Genomic DNA, 20,424 nt, shown 5'->3' with positions numbered 1-20,424 from the left:
TTTGCCTTTGGATGAAGGCCTTTGCAAATCTTTATCAGGTCGGTCTATGTAGTCCTGCGTATTACTTAACATATAGGCTATGGGTATAATTATGAGGACAATGATTTGGAAAACATTCTTTTGTAAATCTTTTTTATGAAGGCCAGTAGAACTGTATAAATGACTAGAAGGTTCTGGTCTAGTGTAGCTGTTTTGACTGCATCTTTTTTTTTTGTTTACCAGATGATGGCGTTGTCGTCTGTTCTATGACTGGTTACGCAATATAATATATTTCCAGTTGATTGCATGCAGACTGTACCGCTGTCTTGTGTAACACAAGAGATGACATTGAGATTATATTTTTTAGTCCGATTATTTTGGTCTATCCAAGTATCATGAGTAAGCCTACCATTTCAACTCACGCGATAAAAAGGATTAGACAATGTATATGTTGACATTTTCAATGATAATTACATTGGCTACCAGCCAAGGGTATTAACACACCAGCCCAGGTCCAAATGAGTGGGGGGACTGGGGGGGGGGGGACTGGGACAGATAGGCCCACCGTTACGATTGGACACCCAAACGACCCCAACCTCATGGAATTACTTCAGTTCTCTGTGTACATTAAAGTGCATGCATCACGCCTTATATAACACACACACACGGCTCCGAGACACATTTCCAAGACACAATTCAAACAAACAAACAAGCAGAGGACGCCTGCGCGCTCTCCACTACGGCCGCGCCTGCGCACTGCGTAAGATCCGGGCTCCGCTCAGCGGCATGAACGCCAGTTTTCAAGATGGCGGCGGAGGGAGGAGGGAAGGAGACGAACGAAATCAAAACTCAATTCACGACCCGCGAAGGCGTCTACAAACTCCTCACCCACTCGGAATACAGCCGCCCGAACAGAGTGCCCTTCAACTCGCAGGGCTCCAACCCCGTCAAGGTGTCGTTCGTCAACGTCAACGACCAGTCGGGCAACGGCGACAGGATCTGCTTCAATGTGGGAAGGGAGCTCTACTTCTACATCTACAAAGGCGTCCGAAAGGTAACCCGTCACTAAGTCCCACAAACTATCCCCCCGTGTCCCAGCCCCAGCCCACCATGTCATCCGGCTGACGGGGCCGTCAGGGGTCACTCTCGGGGGGGCTGTGTGGATGAAGTGCGCAGATGGTCGGACCAGGCCAGACAGCTCACCCCCAGCTCCGTCACTCCGTCACTGTTTGTTTTGGTTTCTTCCAGGAAGGTTTCACCAGGACGTCCGCGTCGCAGGCGCTGTGGTCGCCGTGCCCCCCGTAGTGCGCCCTGTTCGTTCAAATATAGGACTGATCTGATTGGGTTTAATGGGGGGAAGACAGACCCGCCACTGTTGCACCTCCACGGACAGCCTGGGTCGTCGTCTTTGCGTCGGCATGCTTTTTGTTTCACACATCAGCGTTGGGTCCTGTGGGAGCAACTTTCTGTTGAGTCTCTGAAGGGGTCAATGTTTCAAGTGTCAATTTATCCAAGTTGATCATACTTGACACACGTTGATCTCTGTGAAACCGAATGCATGCAGAGATGCAAAGAGGATGACCCAAGCTGTCCGTAGAAGTGCAAAAGTGGTGAGGTTATCACCATTAAGAGCAATCCGCTAAGCCTTATGGTGTCATGAAAGGGCACTCCAGGGAGGGAATGGCGATTAACAGGTCGAGACGTCCTCTTAGTGGCCTGCGGCTGGGCTCACTAGACATCCCAAAGCTTCCCGTGTTTATAGTCAATGGTTGGACAGCGTCTCACTTGGCTTATGTAACATGACAGGGTCTAAACAAGGAAGGGGTGGCCTCCCTTAATGACTTGGTTTAACCTTGGTGGACAGCTCTGGGATATGTTGTTGGCATTAATTGTTTATTCAGCAGTCTCCATGCCAAGTTGGCATTTGTGTCTCATGGTAGTTAAAGAGGCACATTTTGCTGTCACACTGAATGTTTGTTTGTGAATGTTTGAATGCTGTTTTTGAGGATGTTTAGTTGCAATGGAGGCTGACTCGCTATGTCTGCACTTTCTGGCCATGTGAACCAAGTGGTTTGATTTGCAGTGATGATGTCATTGCAGCTAGACCTCTTTGTATGCACTTGCAATGTTGTTGATTACTGTCATGTGTAGAGTGGCGCAGAATGCTGTACATAACTCCATGAATTAATTTATGACAAAATTAGTCATCTATAGAGCTGCCTCTCAAACCCATACTTGTTAGCCTAATTGTAACGAAAAGCCAGCTGTGGTGCTGCCATCGTGGGAATAGGGATGTTTTGTTTCATCGCCTCTTCCTTTTGATATGCAAGACATTGAGGTATGACATTGTTAATAAAAAATGAAGAACCTCTGCCATAGACTCCCCCTGACATTTCTTTGTTGCTCTTGTTTTTCGCTCACAGGCTGCTGATCTTAGCAAACCGATAGATAAGAGGATATACAAAGGAACGCAGCCGACATGTCACGACTTCAACCCCCTCACGGCTACAGCTGACAGCGTCTCCCTGCTGGTGGGCTTTTCAGCCGGCCAGGTGCAGCTCATCGACCCCATAAAGAAGGAAACCAGCAAGCTATTCAACGAAGAAGTGGGTGCTATGCAGCCTGTCGCATCCAATTCACTGTGGCTTCTGAATGCTTGATATTCGTGTTTAGTGTGGGGGGGGGGATCTTTTGAATCGTGTCATCTCCTCATTAGTAACCCATCCCCGTGTACGTCCTCCTCCTTCTGCGTCCCACCCAGAGGCTGATCGACAAGTCGCGGGTCACCTGCGTGCGGTGGGTGCCCGGCTCCGAGAGCCTGTTCCTGGTGGCCCACTCCAGTGGGAGCATGTACCTCTACAACGTGGAGAACACCTGCGGCACCACGCCGCCCAACTACCAGCTGCTCAAGCAAGGGGAGAACTACGCCGTGCACACCTGCAAGAGCAAGTCGGCCCGCAACCCCCTGCTCCGCTGGACGGTGGGCGAGGGCGCCCTCAACGAGTTCGCCTTCTCGCCCGACGGGAAGTTCCTGGCGTGCGCCAGCCAGGACGGCTTCCTGCGCGTGTTCGGCTTTGACGCCGCCGAGCTCCACGGGACCATGAAGAGCTACTTTGGCGGGCTGCTCTGCGTGTGCTGGAGCCCCGACGGACAGTACATCGTGGCTGGTGGGGAGGACGACCTGGTGACCGTGTGGTCGTTCTCGGACTGCAGGGTGATCGCTCGCGGCCACGGGCACAAGTCGTGGGTGAGCGTGGTGGCGTTCGACCACTGCACCACCAGCGTGGAGGACAGCGACCTCCCGGCGGAGTTCAGTGGCAGCGACGAGGAGTACCACGAGCAGACTAACTTTGGGGTGGGGCGGGACAGGGCCAACAGCGCCCAGTCGCGGCTCTCCAAGAGGAACTCGACGGACGGCAGGCCGGTGAGCGTCACCTACCGTTTCGGCTCAGTGGGCCAGGACACACAGATGTGTCTGTGGGACCTCACAGAGGATATTCTCTTCCCACATCTTCCCCTGTCTCGGACCAGGACTCACACGAACGTCATGAGTGCCACCAGCTCCCCTGCGGCTGGCACCGTCACCGCTGCTACCACCACCACCACCACCACCGCCGCCGCCAATTCGAGCGGGACGAATGGCAGCAATACAGGGAGCACTGGTAATAACAGTGGCAACCCTACTAATTCCCTTCCGGCCACCCTGCCGCGGTCTAACAGCTTACCACACTCCAACCCCCCAGGGGGCACTACACCCAACTGCCACCCGAGCAGCAACAGCAGTACCACCACGCCCACCCCCACGCCCACCACTACCACCTCCGCCAGCAAGGGCGGCAGCATCATAGACAGCACATTCATTGCAACGGGGGTGAGCAAGTTCGCCACGCTGTCGTTGCACGACTCGCGCAAGGACCGCCACGAGAAGGACCACAAGCGGAACCACAGCATGGGGCACATCAACAGCAAGAGCAGCGACAAGCTCAACCAGCTCAGCTCCTCGCGGACGGCCAAGGCCGACGCCGCAAAGACCCTGGGGACCACCCTGTGCCCCCGCATGGAGGAGGTGCCCCTGCTGGAGCCGCTGGTTTGCAAGAAGATTGCGCACGAGAGACTCACCGTGTTGATATTCCTGGAGGACTGTCTGGTCACAGCGTGTCAGGAAGGTTTTGTTTGCACATGGGCCCGGCCCGGGAAAGTGGTGAGTGACAGGCCCGTGGTGGACTCGGTGATGTGACGACCCCCCCCCCCTAGAGTCATCCAGGCACCCCCCCCACCCCCCAACCACACCCCGACTAAACGCTTCTCCATTCCTCAACTCCTTCGACACGAAACTCCTCGATCCGCAGGTTTGAACGGCTGTTGAAGATTTGCCTCTTTCCGGTTGATGACCCCCCCACACTTGTGTGCCAACTACACCCCTCACCTTTTAATGTATAAAAAAAATCACTGCCTGGTTGGTTATCAAAGTGTCTCTGCCTGTCTTGTCTTTCCACAGGGATTGCTATCATCCCAGAGCCACACGGCCACCCCTCCCAGTGGGACCGTAGTATAGCCCAGGTGCTGCTGGTCCACAGCTCCACAGCCCGACTAAGGGCGTTGATCCGGGCCAGGCCCCACAGCGCTGCTCCGTTAGCACACATCGCGAACGCCGTCCCAGCCGCCGCCAGGACGCCCCCGACACTCGGGTTGCTTTACATTCAATAGCAAATAATTGGCCAAACTGGTCGAAACCTGCAGCTTACAGGTCAAGAGAGAGAAGGGCATTTGGGAGTGAGCACGAAAGGTGGTCTAGGAAATCGAAAGGGGAGGGAAGTGTGTTGGTGTGTTGAGTGTAATCAAATAGGCATCGTTTTGGAAATAGGCTAGACTTGGCCTGTCGAGGATGCCTGTTGGTTTAGGAGTAGGCAAGGCACATCTTCATGTAAGCTTTGACATTTGTACAAGCTTAATATGTACGTCAGGATGACCAAGGTGTGTGTGTGTGTGTGTGTGTTTTTGTGTGTGTGTGTGTGTGTGTATTGCACCTATATCATCTAATCTGCCATGGACTGTGCCGATAATGAGGGAAGACAGCAAGGGGTCGCTTTAGTCCCGGGCCTCGGACAGTGCGGTGGCTTCTCGTCCCTGTGTTGCTCCTCAACTACAGAAAAGCTTTCAAACCTAATCAGATCACCCATCTTAACTATATTTTGCACTGTTTGTTGTGTCCGTCTTACTGTTGGGTTTTCCATTCATTTACGATTTGGGATGAGGTGCGTCGACACGTGAGCGAATTCAAATCAAAGACGGCTTCAGAAGCACTTCACACATGACTTGTGTACCCCCCCCCCCCCCCGCTCTCGACGCTGGATGCTGCAATCTGTTTTTGTCTTTATTGTTTAGAAAAATTGTTTGCACTTAATAGTTTGAGGAGAATGGCTTTACAACTGAGTGTCTAAGGACTTCCTGTTAGGGTTGTTGAAATATAGGATTAAAAAACATTTGTATCTATTGAACATATATTTTAATATTGTTTATGATTAAATGGGTTCTGTATTATTTATGTATATATTGTAATTCTATGATTTATGGGTGAAATGGTTATTAAACTAGTAAATTTCAGAAAAAATAGCTATTTCTAATACAGAAAATATACATATTAAAAATGAATAACGAATATGCAGGTTATGTTTTTTTTGTCTTCTGTTGTATATAAGAGAATTCAGGTGTATTTTTCCTTAACGAAATGTTTATATAGAAGAAGAGTCTATGAAATCCTCTTATTTAACAGGTAGCGCTGACTACTAGCAAGCCTGTTGCTGCAGATGCTAATGACCTAGGCAGGTAGGCGGGTCTTCCGCACCCTTATTCAGCCATCACTCAGAGCTCAGGTACACCACAGGTTAAGGCAAACATAGCCCCTCCCATCAGTTCGCATCAGTCCCTTTCGGAAAGAACCATCGATGTGAAATCACTTGGAACGAGACTGATAGAACGCCATGCGTGCGTGGGGGCAGTGGGAGCTCATAACATATGCTGAACTGGTGAACCGTCAGTTGACACTGTCCATTAATGACGATTGTCAATACTGGATGGGGGTGTGTGTGTGTGTGCGTGGGTGTGCTTAAGGTGAACGACTTCATGAGGAAATCTTAGTGGGAGCCTTTTCCTCAATGTGACGCCTATTAAACAGCTTTGACTGACCATGCCTATGATCTCCAGTCTTTTACTGTGTGTCTGTGATTTAAAGGGATCCAATGGGAGAACCCTGTGTGACTTTATTAGCCATTACAATAAATCGAACTAACTGGATGCAGTATGGACTACCATCATGTTGGCTGATCTCTCAATCATACGGGTGGATAAAAATATTGAGGAAAGCATCTTAAATGGCTTATCAATATCATAGCACTGGCAGAATATACTTAAAATATAGGGGCCCTTGAGTAAATTGTGGGTGATGTATTATGAATTTTATTAAAACAAAATAATTGTAAAACAAATTGCCTGTTGTCCTGAGAAAATATGTAAATTAATTTGAATCTGCTAAGCGGAAGTGAAATATCTGCCAAGGGAAAAAGATAATGTACTTAAAGACATGAATCCGGGCGTTGACGTATTGGTATATAAGCTAAATATATTTAAATGACAGGGTACAACCTACCCGAGATGTGGGTAAAAGTATGTGTGTGTGATGAAGCCTCAAACACAATTCCATGTTATTAATAGAAACAAAGTATTTTGAATTGTGATTTCATAGGAAGATCATATCTCTCACATTTGAAGAAGCGTTGATTGTCATTATTCTCTGAGTGATATGAATGAGCAATGATCATAATCCATTTACATTTTGTTTACTTGCCTCAGATATTACCGCAGGGCTATGTCGGAGATGTCACTCAATTCCTTCCAGAAGAACTCCGCCGGGCATGGTGGCGCGTGCCTCTAATCCAAGTCAATGGGAGGCTGAGGTTGGTGGTTCGATTGAGCTGAGGAGCTCAGCACTGTACCGGACTATGTCGAACGGGTGTCCATGCTAAATTCGGTATCGATATGGTGGTTCTGGGGGAGCCTCGGACCACCAGGTCGTCTAAGGAGGGGTGTTACGGGCCCAGGTCGGAAACGGAGCGGGTCAAAGCCCCCGTGCCGCTCAGTAGTGGGTTCGCATCCGTGAATAGACGTTACAGTGCAGCCTCGGCAAAACAGCGGTACCTAATCTTTTTGGTTGAAGTTGACATTTTATTACTTGTATGTGTTTACTCTGTAGGCTATAGTTAAATTGGACAAGAAATGACCTGAAACATTTTTCAAATGTGAAAAAGTTAGCCTAAACCTCTGCAGTAGGCTAACTAAATCCCCTCTAGATGTCCATTTTCTTTGAAATCTTGTGTGTTTACTTGCCTCAGATATTACTGTGTCGGCGATGTCACTCAATTCCTTCCAGAAGAACTCCGCCGGGCATGGTGGCGCGTGCCTCTAATCCAAGTGACTGGGAGGCTGAGGTTGGTGGTTCGATTGAGCTGAGGGGCTCTGCACTGTACCAGACTATGTCGAACGGGTGTCCATGCTAAGTTCGGTATCGATATGGTGGTTCTGGGGGAGCCTCGGACCACCAGGTCGTCTAAGGAGGGGTGTTACTGGCCCAGGTCGGAAACGGAGCAGGTCAAAGCCCCCGTGCTGCTCAGTAGTGGGTTCGCATCCGTGAATAGACGTTACAGTGCAGCCTTGGCAAAACAGCGGTACCTAACCTTTTCTTTTCAAATTGAGGTTGACATTTTATTACTTGTATGTGTTTACTATGTAGGCTATAGTTAAAATGGACAAGAAATGACTTAAAACATTTTTTTAAAAGAGAAAAAGTTAGCCTAAACCTCTGCAGTAGGCTAACTAAATCCCCTCTAGATGTCCATTTTCTTTGAAATCTTGTGTGTTTACTTGCCTCAGATATTACTGTGTCGGCGATGTCACTCAATTCCTTCCAGGAGAACTCCGCCGGGCATGGTGGCGCGTGCCTCTAATCCAAGTGACTGGGAGGCTGAGGTTGGTGGTTCGATTGAGCTGAGGAGCTCTGCTCTGTACCGGACTATGTCGAACGGGTGTCCATGCTAAGTTCGGTATCGATATGGTGGTTCTGGGGGAGCCTCGGACCACCAGGTCGTCTAAGGAGGGGTGTTACGGGCCCAGGTCGGAAACGGAGCAGGTCAAAGCCCCCGTGCCGCTCAGTAGTGGGTTCGCATCCGTGAATAGACGTTACAGTGCAGCCTCGGCAAAACAGCGGTACCTGATCTTTTTTGTTCAAATTGAAGTTGACATTTTATTACTTGTATGTGTTTACTATGTAGGCTATAGTTAAATTGGACAAGAAATGACCTGAAACATTTTTCAAATGTGAAAAAGTTAGCCTAAACCTCTGCAGTAGGCTAACTAAATCCCCTCTAGATGTCCATTTTCTTTGAAATCTTGTGTGTTTACTTGCCTCAGATATTACTGTGTCGGCGATCTCACTCAATTCCTTCCAGAAGAACTCCGCCGGGCATGGTGGCGCGTGCCTCTAATCCAAGTGACTGGGAGGCTGAGGTTGGTGGTTCGATTGAGCTGAGGAGCTCTGCACTGTACCGGACTATGTCGAACGGGTGTCCATGCTAAGTTCGGTATCGATATGGTGGTTCTGGGGGAGCCTCGGACCACCAGGTCGTCTAAGGAGGGGTGTTATGGGCCCAGGTCGGAAACGGAGCAGGTCAAAGCCCCCGTGCTGCTCAGTAGTGGGTTCGCATCCGTGAATAGACGTTACAGTGTAGCCTTGGCAAAACAGCGGTACCTAACCTTTTCTGTTCAAATTGAGGTTGACATTATATTACTTGTATGTGTTTACTATGTAGGCTATAGTTAAATTGGACAAGAAATGACCTGAAACATTTTTCAAATGAGAAAAAGTTAGCCTAAACCTCTGCAGTAGGCTAACGAAATCCCCTCTAGATGTCCATTTTCTTTGAAATCTTGTGTGTTTACTTGCCTCAGATATTACCACAGGGCTGTGTCGGCGATGTCATTCAATTCCTTCCAGAAGAACTCCGCCGGGCATGGTGGCGCGTGCCTCTAATCCAAGTCAATGGGAGGCTGAGGTTGGTGGTTCGATTGAGCTGAGGAGCTCTGCACTGTACCAGACCATGTTGAACGGGTGTCCATGTTAAGTTCGGTAGTGATTTGGGGGTTCTGGGGGAGCCTCGGACCACCAGGTCGTCTAAGGAGGGGTGTTACGGGCCCAGGTCGGAAACGGAGCAGGTCAAAGCCCCCGTGCTGCTCAGTGGTGGGTTCGCATCCGTGAATAGACGTTACAGTGCAGCCTTGGCAAAACAGCGGTACCTAACCTTTTCTTTTCAAATTGAGGTTGACATTTTATTACTTGTATGTGTTTACTATGTAGGCTATAGTTAAAATGGACAAGAAATGACTTAAAACATTTTTTTAAAAGAGAAAAAGTTAGCCTAAACCTCTGCAGTAGGCTAACTAAATCCCCTCTAGATGTCCATTTTCTTTGAAATCTTGTGTGTTTACTTGCCTCAGATATTAACGCAGGGCTGTGTCGGCGATGTCACTCAATTCCTTCCAGATGAACTTTGCCGGGCATGGTGGCGTGTGCCTCTAATCCAAGTCACTGGGAGGCTGAGGTTGGTGGTTCGATTGAGCTGAGGAGCTCTGCTCTGTACCGGACTATGTCGAACGGGTGTCCATGCTAAGTTCGGTATCGATATGGTGGTTCTGGGGGAGCCTCGGACCACCAGGTCGTCTAAGGAGGGGTGTTACGGGCCCAGGTCGGAAACGGAGCAGGTCAAAGCCCCCGTGCTGCTCAGTAGTGGGTTCGCATCCGTGAATAGACGTTACAGTGTAGCCTTGGCAAAACAGCGGTACCTAATCTTTTCTGTTCAAATTGAGGTTGACATTTTATTACTTGTATGTGTTTACTATGTAGGCTATAGTTAAATTGGACAAGAAATGACCTGAAACATTTTTTTAAAAGAGAAAAAGTTAGCCTAAACCTCTGCAGTAGGCTAACTAAATCCCCTCTAGATGTCCATTTTCTTTGAAATCTTGTGTGTTTACTTGCCTCAGATATTACCGCAGGGCTGTGTCGGCGATGTCACTCAATTCCTTCCAGATGAACTTTGCCGGGCATGGTGGCGTGTGCCTCTAATCCAAGTCACTGGGAGGCTGAGGTTGGTGGTTCGATTGAGCTGAGGAGCTCTGCTCTGTACCGGACTATGTCGAACGGGTGTCCATGCTAAGTTCGGTATCGATATGGTGGTTCTGGGGGAGCCTCGGACCACCAGGTCGTCTAAGGAGGGGTGTTACGGGCCCAGGTCGGAAACGGAGCAGGTCAAAGCCCCCGTGCTGCTCAGTAGTGGGTTCGCATCCGTGAATAGACGTTACAGTGTAGCCTTGGCAAAACAGCGGTACCTAATCTTTTCTGTTCAAATTGAGGTTGACATTTTATTACTTGTATGTGTTTACTATGTAGGCTATAGTTAAATTGGACAAGAAATGACCTGAAACATTTTTTTAAAAGAGAAAAAGTTAGCCTAAACCTCTGCAGTAGGCTAACTAAATCCCCTCTAGATGTCCATTTTCTTTGAAATCTTGTGTGTTTACTTGCCTCAGATATTACCGCAGGGCTGTGTCGGCGATGTCACTCAATTCCTTCCAGATGAACTTTGCCGGGCATGGTGGCGTGTGCCTCTAATCCAAGTCACTGGGAGGCTGAGGTTGGTGGTTCGATTGAGCTGAGGAGCTCTGCTCTGTACCGGACTATGTCGAACGGGTGTCCATGCTAAGTTCGGTATCGATATGGTGGTTCTGGGGGAGCCTCGGACCACCAGGTCGTCTAAGGAGGGGTGTTACGGGCCCAGGTCGGAAACGGAGCAGGTCAAAGCCCCCGTGCCGCTCAGTAGTGGGTTCGCATCCGTGAATAGACGTTACAGTGCAGCCTTGGCAAAACAGCGGTACCTAACCTTTTCTGTTCAAATTGAGGTTGACATTTTATTACTTGTATGTGTTTACTATGTAGGCTATAGTTAAATTGGACAAGAAATGACCTGAAACATTTTTCAAATGAGAAAAAGTTAGCCTAAACCTCTGCAGTAGGCTAACTAAATCCCCTCTAGATGTCCATTTTCTTTGAAATCTTGTGTGTTTACTTGCCTCAGATATTACCGCAGGGCTGTGTCGGCGATGTCACTCAATTCCTTCCAGAATAACTTCGCTGGTGTTCTGCCAATTTCTGCTCCCGTCCCTTGTCAGATTTTTTAGCTTTACCTTTTTACCATTCTGCGCATGCGCATGACACTAACAACAACACGGTGTAGTATTGGTGTAAAAGACAAATACTGTACTGCACCCCTGAAATCTCCAATAATGACTTAATTATACAGTATCAATCTATCGAATCATGCTACCCTTTCAAAAAGTGCTACCTTATGTGTTTGGTAGTGTATTTAATCCGTTGATCAACTGCCTCTATCAAACGATGCTCCCACTACAGAAACAAGTTATTTTACACTACTACTCACTCCATGTAGGCTACACTGTAAGAATATGGGGAGCAAAATCTGATGGGTGGCAGAAATTGGCAGAACACCCGGACACGGTTGATAATGCTATGTTTGTTAACGATCGTAGGCAGTACCCTGTCGTTTTACAAAATAAAATGAGTATTATTCACGTACGTTTTACCTGGTATAATTAAATTCGAATCTAAGTAAAGTCACAGGGAAGCCGAGATTGGCGGTTCGATTGAGGACAGTGGCGACTCGGCATAAACAGCGTCCAGCCTCGGCCAAATGGCGGTTGGACTACCCAAACCATTTGTTCAAATTAAACTGACTAATGAAACTGTGAATATTCGTTGTGAATGTTATTCAAGTCACGTTATTAATATACTACAACATATCTTTGATAGCCAATTCCTACAAAATAAAATAAATACGATAAGATCATTTTATACGCGTCGACTGCAATGCAGCCTGAGTGCTAACTGAGCTGTGGCTCCACCTGCAGACGAACGAACGAACAACAGTAACTGACTTTTGAGGTTTACCAGGGTTTTAAACTAAACATAACTGGATAGTTTAGAATACAGTTCAATCAATTCTTTATTCAACTTTCATTTTCTTTGCATTAAACACACAAGCAATCACACACTCATTCGTACTCAAAAGGGACACTATTTAGCCTGAAACCCCGTTAAACCGTTTTACCAATTATACAGTGAACAAAGCCTATTATTAGCTTTGATAATGTTTATTGAATTGCTGATTTATTATTTATTTGTTTATTGATATTATTTGGATGCTGGAGAGTCGGGGAGAGACTCTTGATAGATTTCCGTTTCCGCTTTTTTTTTGGATATTGCTTGGTCCATTTAGTTCCTTATAAAGCACCACATTTTCTCCCGGGTGGTTGATCTGATCCCTGCCATGTTCTTAATCAAAAACAGCTTAAACAGCTCACAGAAAGCCCTGGCTTCGGGGTAGACGGAAACAAGTCCGGATCATCTCCGGAGTCTACAGCCCCCGCAGCCCCCGTGATTCCTGCCTTACTGCAGACGCGCTCTTCCGCTCCGATCTTCTTACTTCCACACCTGTCCGTGGCGAGTCAAAGGGTCCTCGGTCCCTCCTCACGCCCTGTTAGGAGAACCTGTCCGACAGGAAGGCGGGGAGCTGCTGACAGGATCATCTTCAGCAACACCCCAGTTGTCTGAGACCAGTACTACCCAGTCCGCTCGCCGAGGAGGAGAGCCGCGCCGGGAGGGAGACGCGATCACAAAGACATTCTCTCATAACAAAGATATGACATTACTCTTATGACGTGAGAGTATGCGTTATCACATTTTTTCGTGATAGTCGGTTTGACTGCGTCCGGTTAAATGCCAACTGGAACCACCCGTTGTGCCGTTCATTGCTGTCTGACGAAGACACTGTTAGGAGCGTTTCTCGGTCCTCCTCGGCAGCATCGCCCTTGTCATGCTTCTATCATCCCATTTGGAAGTAACGGGGATATGCAGGTACCTCCCCAGGCCTGTCACCCTAGCCCTCTGCAGCGCCGTCCTAATGTACTACCTATGGGCTCGCAAATGCCAGGTTAGTTGGAGGCTGCGGAGAGCTGTCACACCATTTTTCTAGCGGATTACTGTCTGTGTTAGCCGGTAATCGGGTACGACCCACTTCACGTTAATTTGTGCAGTTAATCTATTGATCCATCCGTCCAGATGTCCACATTTGAAATTATATGCGGTGTGTTGTAATTCAGGCACCGGTGCTGGTGTGCAGTGATGCGTTCCGGGGTTTCCTCCACAAGCATTGCCCCGCAGTGGTTCACCGCTTCTGTCCCACGCCCTGGTGCTGGGGTGGACGGCTCCAGACGCTGCTGCCGCTGCTCATCAAGTCCAAACCCCGTGTCACCTACCGCAAGTAGGACCCCTCTTCTGACTGAGACCCTATATGATCTATTATAGCCTATGTTTCTCGATCTGGCTGACTCTGGCAATGCATCCTTCAGATCTGGGGTTCACTGTCAAATGGTCTTGAAGAGAATTTCAATGTGTTTTGTGTGTGGGATTAAACAGCGTTATCACCGCCCTACATACAGTGAGGCGCTACAGACGGCCGATGGCGGTCGAATCTCCCTGGACTGGGTGGACAACGTGTCCAGCGAGGCCTACCCTTCGTCCACCACGCGGCCTACCGTCCTCATCCTCCCCGGGCTGACGGGGAACAGCCACCAGCTCTACGTGTATCACGTGGTCAGCCAGGCCACTCGACGTGGATACAGGTCAGTGGCGACCGCTCCCCCTCGCCCAAACTGTCTTAAGTCAATATGTATGGCTAAATAATGTCTCAGTGACCGATCACGTTGTGGTCCTACGGGCACCATTCAGATGACATTCGGAGGATAGCATGCGGCAACGGAAAGGGAGATCATCAATGCAAACCAGTGTAAACCAAAGGGTTTATACAAGGATGCAAAGCTGATCCCACCATATAGTGGTGGCAGCCTTACTGCTAGTGGAGGGTAGAGAGGAAGAGTGATGACGCAGGACTTAACAAGGTGGCCCAGGTGAGCCATATCACCTGGTGACCCGCTCAGCTCCACATGCTGGTGAAGAGACCTTTGACATATATTCATAGACGCTGCATTGCCCTTTGTATCGTACGCCAATATTGGAGAGGCCAAGACCGGCATGTTATCAAATACTAGTAGAACGGGAGGCAGACTTTTTTATGCAATAAAAAGCACTTTTATACAATTTTCTATCTAAAATATATATAATATAATTTAATGAAGTTATTATTTATTCTAATGTATTCTTTTTTTGATACCGACTCATTGAAATCGCTAGAGAAAAGCCCCAGTACTGCGGGCATGGCAGAGACCAGGAGACAGATAGACAGAGGGACAGACAGACGACCCAGGGTCGAGATGTTATGTTGTTTGTTTTTCTGGTGCCTGTGTTCAGGCCCAGGATTGAAGTTATGCTCCCACACGTCCCTCTCTCTAGGTGTGTGGTCTTCACCAACCGAGGCTTCGATGGAGAGGAGCTTCTGGTGAGTCCAGTGTTCATGTAGAACTTCAACCGTCGTTAGTAAATATGCAGTGTGTGTTCCGTGTAGGCCAGTATTAATGTTAGTATTGAATACATGGTTGGCAATGTTGGAATTCAAAAATAAAATGTGCCTAAAGGGTTCGAACCCATGACCCAGTGTCATCCCTCATACCGGTTTCCTAGCTAGAGATGAACTATGTTTCAGCTGGTGAAGCCTCAGGACATGTTTATGTTTACCAAACAAACCAGTACCGTAGTCCATCGTCTGACAAACAAAGTATCTTCATCCATTGCGCCCACACAGTAAAACTTAAGTACTGTTAAGTACTGGCAGCGGTTTTGCCAGTAGGGTACTGTTTATTTTAAGTAATCTTACTGTATAATATAAATACAGTAGATTACTGTCAGAATTTAACTGTAAATCTACATCAAAGTCTTACAGTGCATTTATGGACAAACACTACATACTGTACAGTACTCCTCCCTTCAGAGATTCAGAGTTTCTCTTACTACATCTTATCGTACCATTACACAAGAGAACAATTCTTAGGCTTGGTTGCGCAACAGTCACATAGCAGCAATCATACAAGATGTAAAAGAAAAAATAAGTAAAAATGAAAATATGTAGACGTAAGTAGCAGCACCACAATAATAGATTAAAAAAAATCAGGGAATAATTAGAAGAGAAATTAAACAAGTAATAAAGTGTAGTGAAGTGTTAAGTGTTCAAGTGGTGAACATTAACAGCCACAATAATAGTGCTTCCCCTCTTCCCTTATAACTTCCCCTTTGTACTTTGAAGACGTATGAGGTACATCTTCGGTATCTTGTAACTCTTCACCTCCATGCTTGTCGGGAGGGTCAGCCTGAATCATTGACAACATGCCAATGCTAGCAACAAACTCATCGTTTCAACTCCAGTACATCTCTGGATCTGTCTAAGTGGTCTTAAATGTCCCCTTTGCTTTGAAAGGGTTTAGGGACAGAAGACAGCATTGCCCTAGCGCTTAATAGGTCACTGTCCATGTCACATTACTCTTACTTATGTCTATTTTAAAACCCTTCAACCATCTGCAGTAACGATTTCTTTGCAGTCAATAAATCCCTCCACTTCAAATTCAAACGGGAATACCCCATAATGCATTGGAAGTGGGCATGGTTTGTAGACAGAACGTCGATGGTACAAAAGGAATCGTGTATTCAAGCAATCCATTAGTGCATCAATACATCAATACATTGATTCCTGTTGTAAGTGACTGCATTGAAGGCACTTCTAAAAAGCCCTAAAAACACTAAATTGTCATGATGTGAAGTTAATGAATGTCAGCAGTGGGAGTGGCAGTGTGAAGGCAGCCAGCGAGTGGCTACAGTAATTCCACCCTTCAACAATACAACCCAGCCCCCTGACCTCATGCTCCTCTTCCCCAGACACCCTACACCTTCTGTGTTGCCAATACTGCAGACCTGGATCATGTGATCCTCCACGTTAAAGCTCTGCTCCCCCACGCCCCCTTGTTGGGTGTCGGGGTCTCTATGGGCGGGTAAGTGTCGCTTTAGATTTGGTTTTGACTCTTTTTTTTAACCTTGTGACTTCAGGATAAATAAATCCACCGTCAATTATTCCAGATGAAATTACCTCAAAGCCCCAGTTTTGAAATCTGCCCCCCTTGGAATTCCTGGTGCCTCTCATCCCTAAGATCTGGGAATGCTCGGCTGGGTTGGTACTCTGGAGAATAGTTGCTAGGAGTGTGTCTGTCGTGTTGGGGGTTGTTGTTCTTTGTTATTCTGTCCATGGTGATTTCCCTTGTTTGTAACTGACTGAAGCAGCGGTGTTGTCTTCTCGTTGTCCTTTTGAGTGCATGTGCATGTTGAAGTGTGTGTAGGTATATAACGTTCCCAATTTGTTTATTAAGGAATTTTCTTGTGTTTGTCTGGGAATAACCGCTTATAACCGACCGATCAACTAACCCTAACCCGATCAATTAACAGATGGACCAATCAGATTATAACTGATCAATTCACAAAAACAGATACATTTGATGGAAACAAACCTTTGTTTGATATATTTGATACTATATTTTCTCACCCTATTGTGTCTCTGAAGCATGCTGGTGCTGAACTACCTGGCCGATAAGGGCCCCCGGTCCGGCCTGGTGGCGGCCCTCACCCTGTCTGTCTGCTGGAACACCCAGAAGTCAGCCGAGTCGGTGGAGCGGCCAATCAACTGGCTGCTCTTTAACCGCCATCTGGCCGCCAACCTCTGCAACGCCATCAGCAGGTCAGACCAGCCGCCCCGCTCCCCAGCCATACCTAACCCTAACCCTAAACCAAACCCTAACCCTAACCCTAACCCAAACCCTAACCCTAACCCTAACCCTAACCCTAACCCAAACCCTAACCCAAACCCTAACCCAAACCCTAACTCAAACCCTAACCCAAACCCTAACCCTAACCCAAACCCAAACCGTAAGACGAGCCGCCCCTCTCCCCAGCCATACCTAACCCTAACCCTAAGACGGGTTGCCCCTCTCCCCTGCCATACCTTACCCTAACCCTAAACCTAACCCTAACCCAAACACTAACCCTATCCCAAACCCTAACCCTAACCCTTAGTCGAGCTGCCCCTCTCCCCAGCCATACCTAAACCAAACCCTAACCGTAACCCTAATCCAAACCCTGACCCTAACCCAAACCCTAACCCTAACCCTAACCCTTACCGCCCCTCTCTCAAGCCATCCCTTCAAAGAATCCGTCCCACGTCTTACTCAGGACTTTGATGTCATGTTTTGTTTTTTAAAGGAACCGTAAGGTATTGGACAAAGTGGTGGACATAGACCATGTGATGAAGGTATGGCCTATTCCACGTCCTAACACTCCCAGAATGCATGCTTTCCTAATAATAAGCTAATTTTTTACGATTAAACTCTTACTGGCACTTTATAGTATTAAATAGTATTAAACATCGTGCAGCATCTTAACCTAGCTATCTTTGTTGTATACGGGGAATGGGTTAACCTAGTGATTGTTAGTGCTTGGCGCTTGTTTCTATTAACATCCTTACTTTAGCGTCAGCGATATATTGTTGTTTCTCTTTCTTCTAACAAACGTACTTATTGTAAGTCGCTTTGGATTAAAGCGTCTGCTAAACGCCATAAATGTAAATGCCAACGTAACTCCCTTTTACGTTCATCACGCATCCCGTGTTGATGGCTCTTCTCCTCTCTGATCTCTCTGACTCACTCCGTCCAGGCGCGCACCATCCGTGAATTCGACGAGCGCTTTACCTCTGTGGTGAACGGCTACAAGTCGTGCGCCGACTACTACAGCGAGGCCAACCCGGACATCAAACTCCCCAGGACCGCCACGCCCGTCCTCTGCCTCAACGCCGCCGACGACCCCCTGTGTCCCGGGAGCAGTGAGTGGACCGGGGTCTACGGCCCCGCAGGGAAGGGGGTGGGGGGCAGGGTGGTGGACACGGTGGCTTGGGTGGTGGTGAGGGTGGTCGAATTAGAGCCTGACCGATACTGGATTTTAGTGGCCGATGCAGATACCGATATTTGGGGGTGAAAAAAAACGTCAGATTTTGATATATCGGCCGATATTCTCTGCATATACATATATCGTTGTATTCTGGGGCTGGAGCAGCTCCTTTGCATTTGCTCATCCCCCGCCGGCAATGATTCAGGCAACATTGCGTTAAACCATGAGCTGAAGGAGCCAATCAACTGCATAGGAGGAGCTACTAACCAACACACAGAACACAATGTAAAACTATTAGTGTTGGGAGTGTTTACATGGACGTGCTCAAATAAAGTTTTCATATCGCCGTATATCGGTAAACATACACGCAGAGATCGATAAATCTGTGCGAGGCGAATATCAGACGATAAAATCGTACGACCGATATATATCAGTTGGGCACCAGTTCGAATCCCACACAATTGTCTCTGTTTCGGATCCCCTGATGTCCACGGCCTGACTGTAGGCATCCATGGACATAACTCTCACTCATTCCTTAACAACCTTTCTGAATTAATCTTGATATGCCTTTGAATGCCTGCTTATCGGCTGCATCTTAAACAAGTAATTTACTATATTGGTCTTTTATTGGCTGCAACAAAGCTAACAAATGAATAAAAATCAGTTGCATGCATGGTTGTCATTTATCTAAACCTGCCTGACCCTGACTGTCTCTGTACCCCCTGACCTCTGACCCCTACCTCCCCCCTCCTAGGCCTCCCCATGGCGATGGTGCAGCAGCTGACCAACATCGCCCTGCTGGTGACGGCCCACGGGGGCCACCTTGGCTTCCTGGAGGGCCTGCTGCCCCGGGGCGAGTGCTTCATGGACCGGCTGGCCGGCCAGTTCATGCAGGCGGGCTTCGAGCACACAGAGGAGCTGGTGCAGGCCTGTGGCAGGCAGCAGGAGGTGGGCGCCTGACCCCCCCAACCGGATGGGTTTGGGTGAAGACCCAGGAACACACAGAGACAGCTTCATTAGTAAGATCAGCATTATTTTATTTGTAGAAGTAGTAGTACTGGTACTTTTAGTAGTAGTATTATTAATATTAATTTTATGATATGATTCTTATGATATAATTATGATACAATTACGATATAATTATTATTATATTTATCATTATTATTTTTTTCATTTTTATAAGTAGTATTATGATATAATAAAAGTGATTTTTATCATTATTTGTTTGATTATTAATATTATGAGAACTTTATATTATTATGATATTATAATATAATAATAATTATATTTATCCTTATCATTTGTATTATTATTATAAGTAGTATGATATAATTATGTAATTCTTATTCTTATATTATTATTGTTATTATATATTCTTCATGTTATACCACTTTCATAACGTCTTTGCTCATGCATTGTCTACGTGAAACGGCCTGGTTTTGAGCTTATGTCTCCACGCACAGGAGGAACCATTCAGGTGCCTCAGAATGTGAACTGTAGTGTCTGCAGTTCCCCAGCGTCCATCTCCCCACCAACACAACCTCAGATTAACTGCTATAAAGGCCTTTTTCCATGATTCTTTTAACAAGCAGTTTGTTTGATTTTACAGAGCGTTTTTATTAAATGCCAATTTGGATTGTGGGGTTCTGATGTCAATGCAATTGAATCGTCTTTGATAATTTTTCCAAAGATGCCACTGCTGTTTGCTGAATATGTTCGTCATTGTTTTTCTGTGACTTCATGACATTGACGTGACATTATGTCTTTCATTGAAACAGAATGCTGTAATTATTTATTTTCCTTGTAATGTTTGACAAATAATGTTTTCCTAGAAATCACATTTCTAGGAAACTGGCTAATAATTAACCAATGTATAATACATGTATATGCTACGTGTAGAATGTATCGGTAGACACCAAAATAAGTATCTAATATAAATATGTATTTACATTAATTAATTATTAATAAAATAAAGGATTTAGTGAAAGGTACACATATTCTCCTTAGTTTGACCACTGTGGCCTTTCTCAGCGTTCAATAACTGTTTTATGCTCTCGTATATCATCCACAGTACTGCATTTACGACCATGAATGTGTGCCTCTGTCACCATGCTCCTGTTTTGCTCTGTTTATTCGTGCACATGTTGTCGTGCCAGACTTTGCAAGAGGAAATACAACTCATTATAGCCTATTGGAAGGGGAAGTGAGATACTAGGAAGCTGTCAAATGTTTGCACTACCAGTTGTCATGGGCATTAAAATAACCACTTCAGAATCATGCGATTCCGTCCTACATTATGTGTTTATTTTTGTAACAAATGAAATACACCAGCCCTGCTAATGCCTATAAACCATTGCAATATCAATCCCAGCTTGGCAGCACTTGAA

General features: G+C 46.8%; 2 protein-coding genes across 3 annotated transcripts; both read left to right on the top strand.

The window, feature by feature from the left end:
• The first annotated feature begins 777 nt into the window (after nt 1–777).
• On the top strand, nt 778–6,152 carry LOC307087958 (WD repeat-containing protein 20-like). Of its 2 annotated transcripts, none has more exons than XR_013812525.1 (4): nt 778–1,033; nt 2,403–2,585; nt 2,741–4,328; nt 4,478–6,152. XR_013812525.1 is itself a non-coding variant. In XM_079753659.1 (4 exons), exons 1-4 carry the CDS (start codon nt 785–787, stop codon nt 4,532–4,534), a joined length of 1,929 nt encoding a protein of 642 aa, XP_079609785.1. In that variant the 5' UTR covers nt 778–784; the 3' UTR covers nt 4,535–6,152. The 2 variants fall into 2 exon arrangements, 1 of the variants encoding a protein (XP_079609785.1); XM_079753659.1 differs by having other exon boundaries at nt 2,741–4,180.
• A 6,262-nt stretch (nt 6,153–12,414) lies between these two features.
• On the top strand, nt 12,415–19,145 carry LOC307087619 (protein ABHD1-like). The gene is made up of 9 exons (XM_079753240.1): nt 12,415–13,094; nt 13,264–13,424; nt 13,603–13,785; nt 14,513–14,558; nt 15,986–16,098; nt 16,662–16,835; nt 17,357–17,405; nt 17,807–17,972; nt 18,792–19,145. The coding sequence occupies exons 1-9, from the start codon at nt 12,978–12,980 to the stop codon at nt 18,995–18,997; spliced, it is 1,215 nt and encodes a 404-aa protein (XP_079609366.1). The 5' UTR covers nt 12,415–12,977; the 3' UTR covers nt 18,998–19,145.
• The last annotated feature ends 1,279 nt before the right edge of the window (nt 19,146–20,424 follow it).

This window comes from Pollachius pollachius, assembly GCF_949987615.1.
Source record: "Pollachius pollachius genome assembly, chromosome: 16".
NCBI lineage: Eukaryota > Metazoa > Chordata > Actinopteri > Gadiformes > Gadidae > Pollachius > Pollachius pollachius.
The sequence above is the reverse complement of the archived record's forward strand: the minus strand, read 5'-3'. Positions and strand labels throughout refer to the sequence as shown.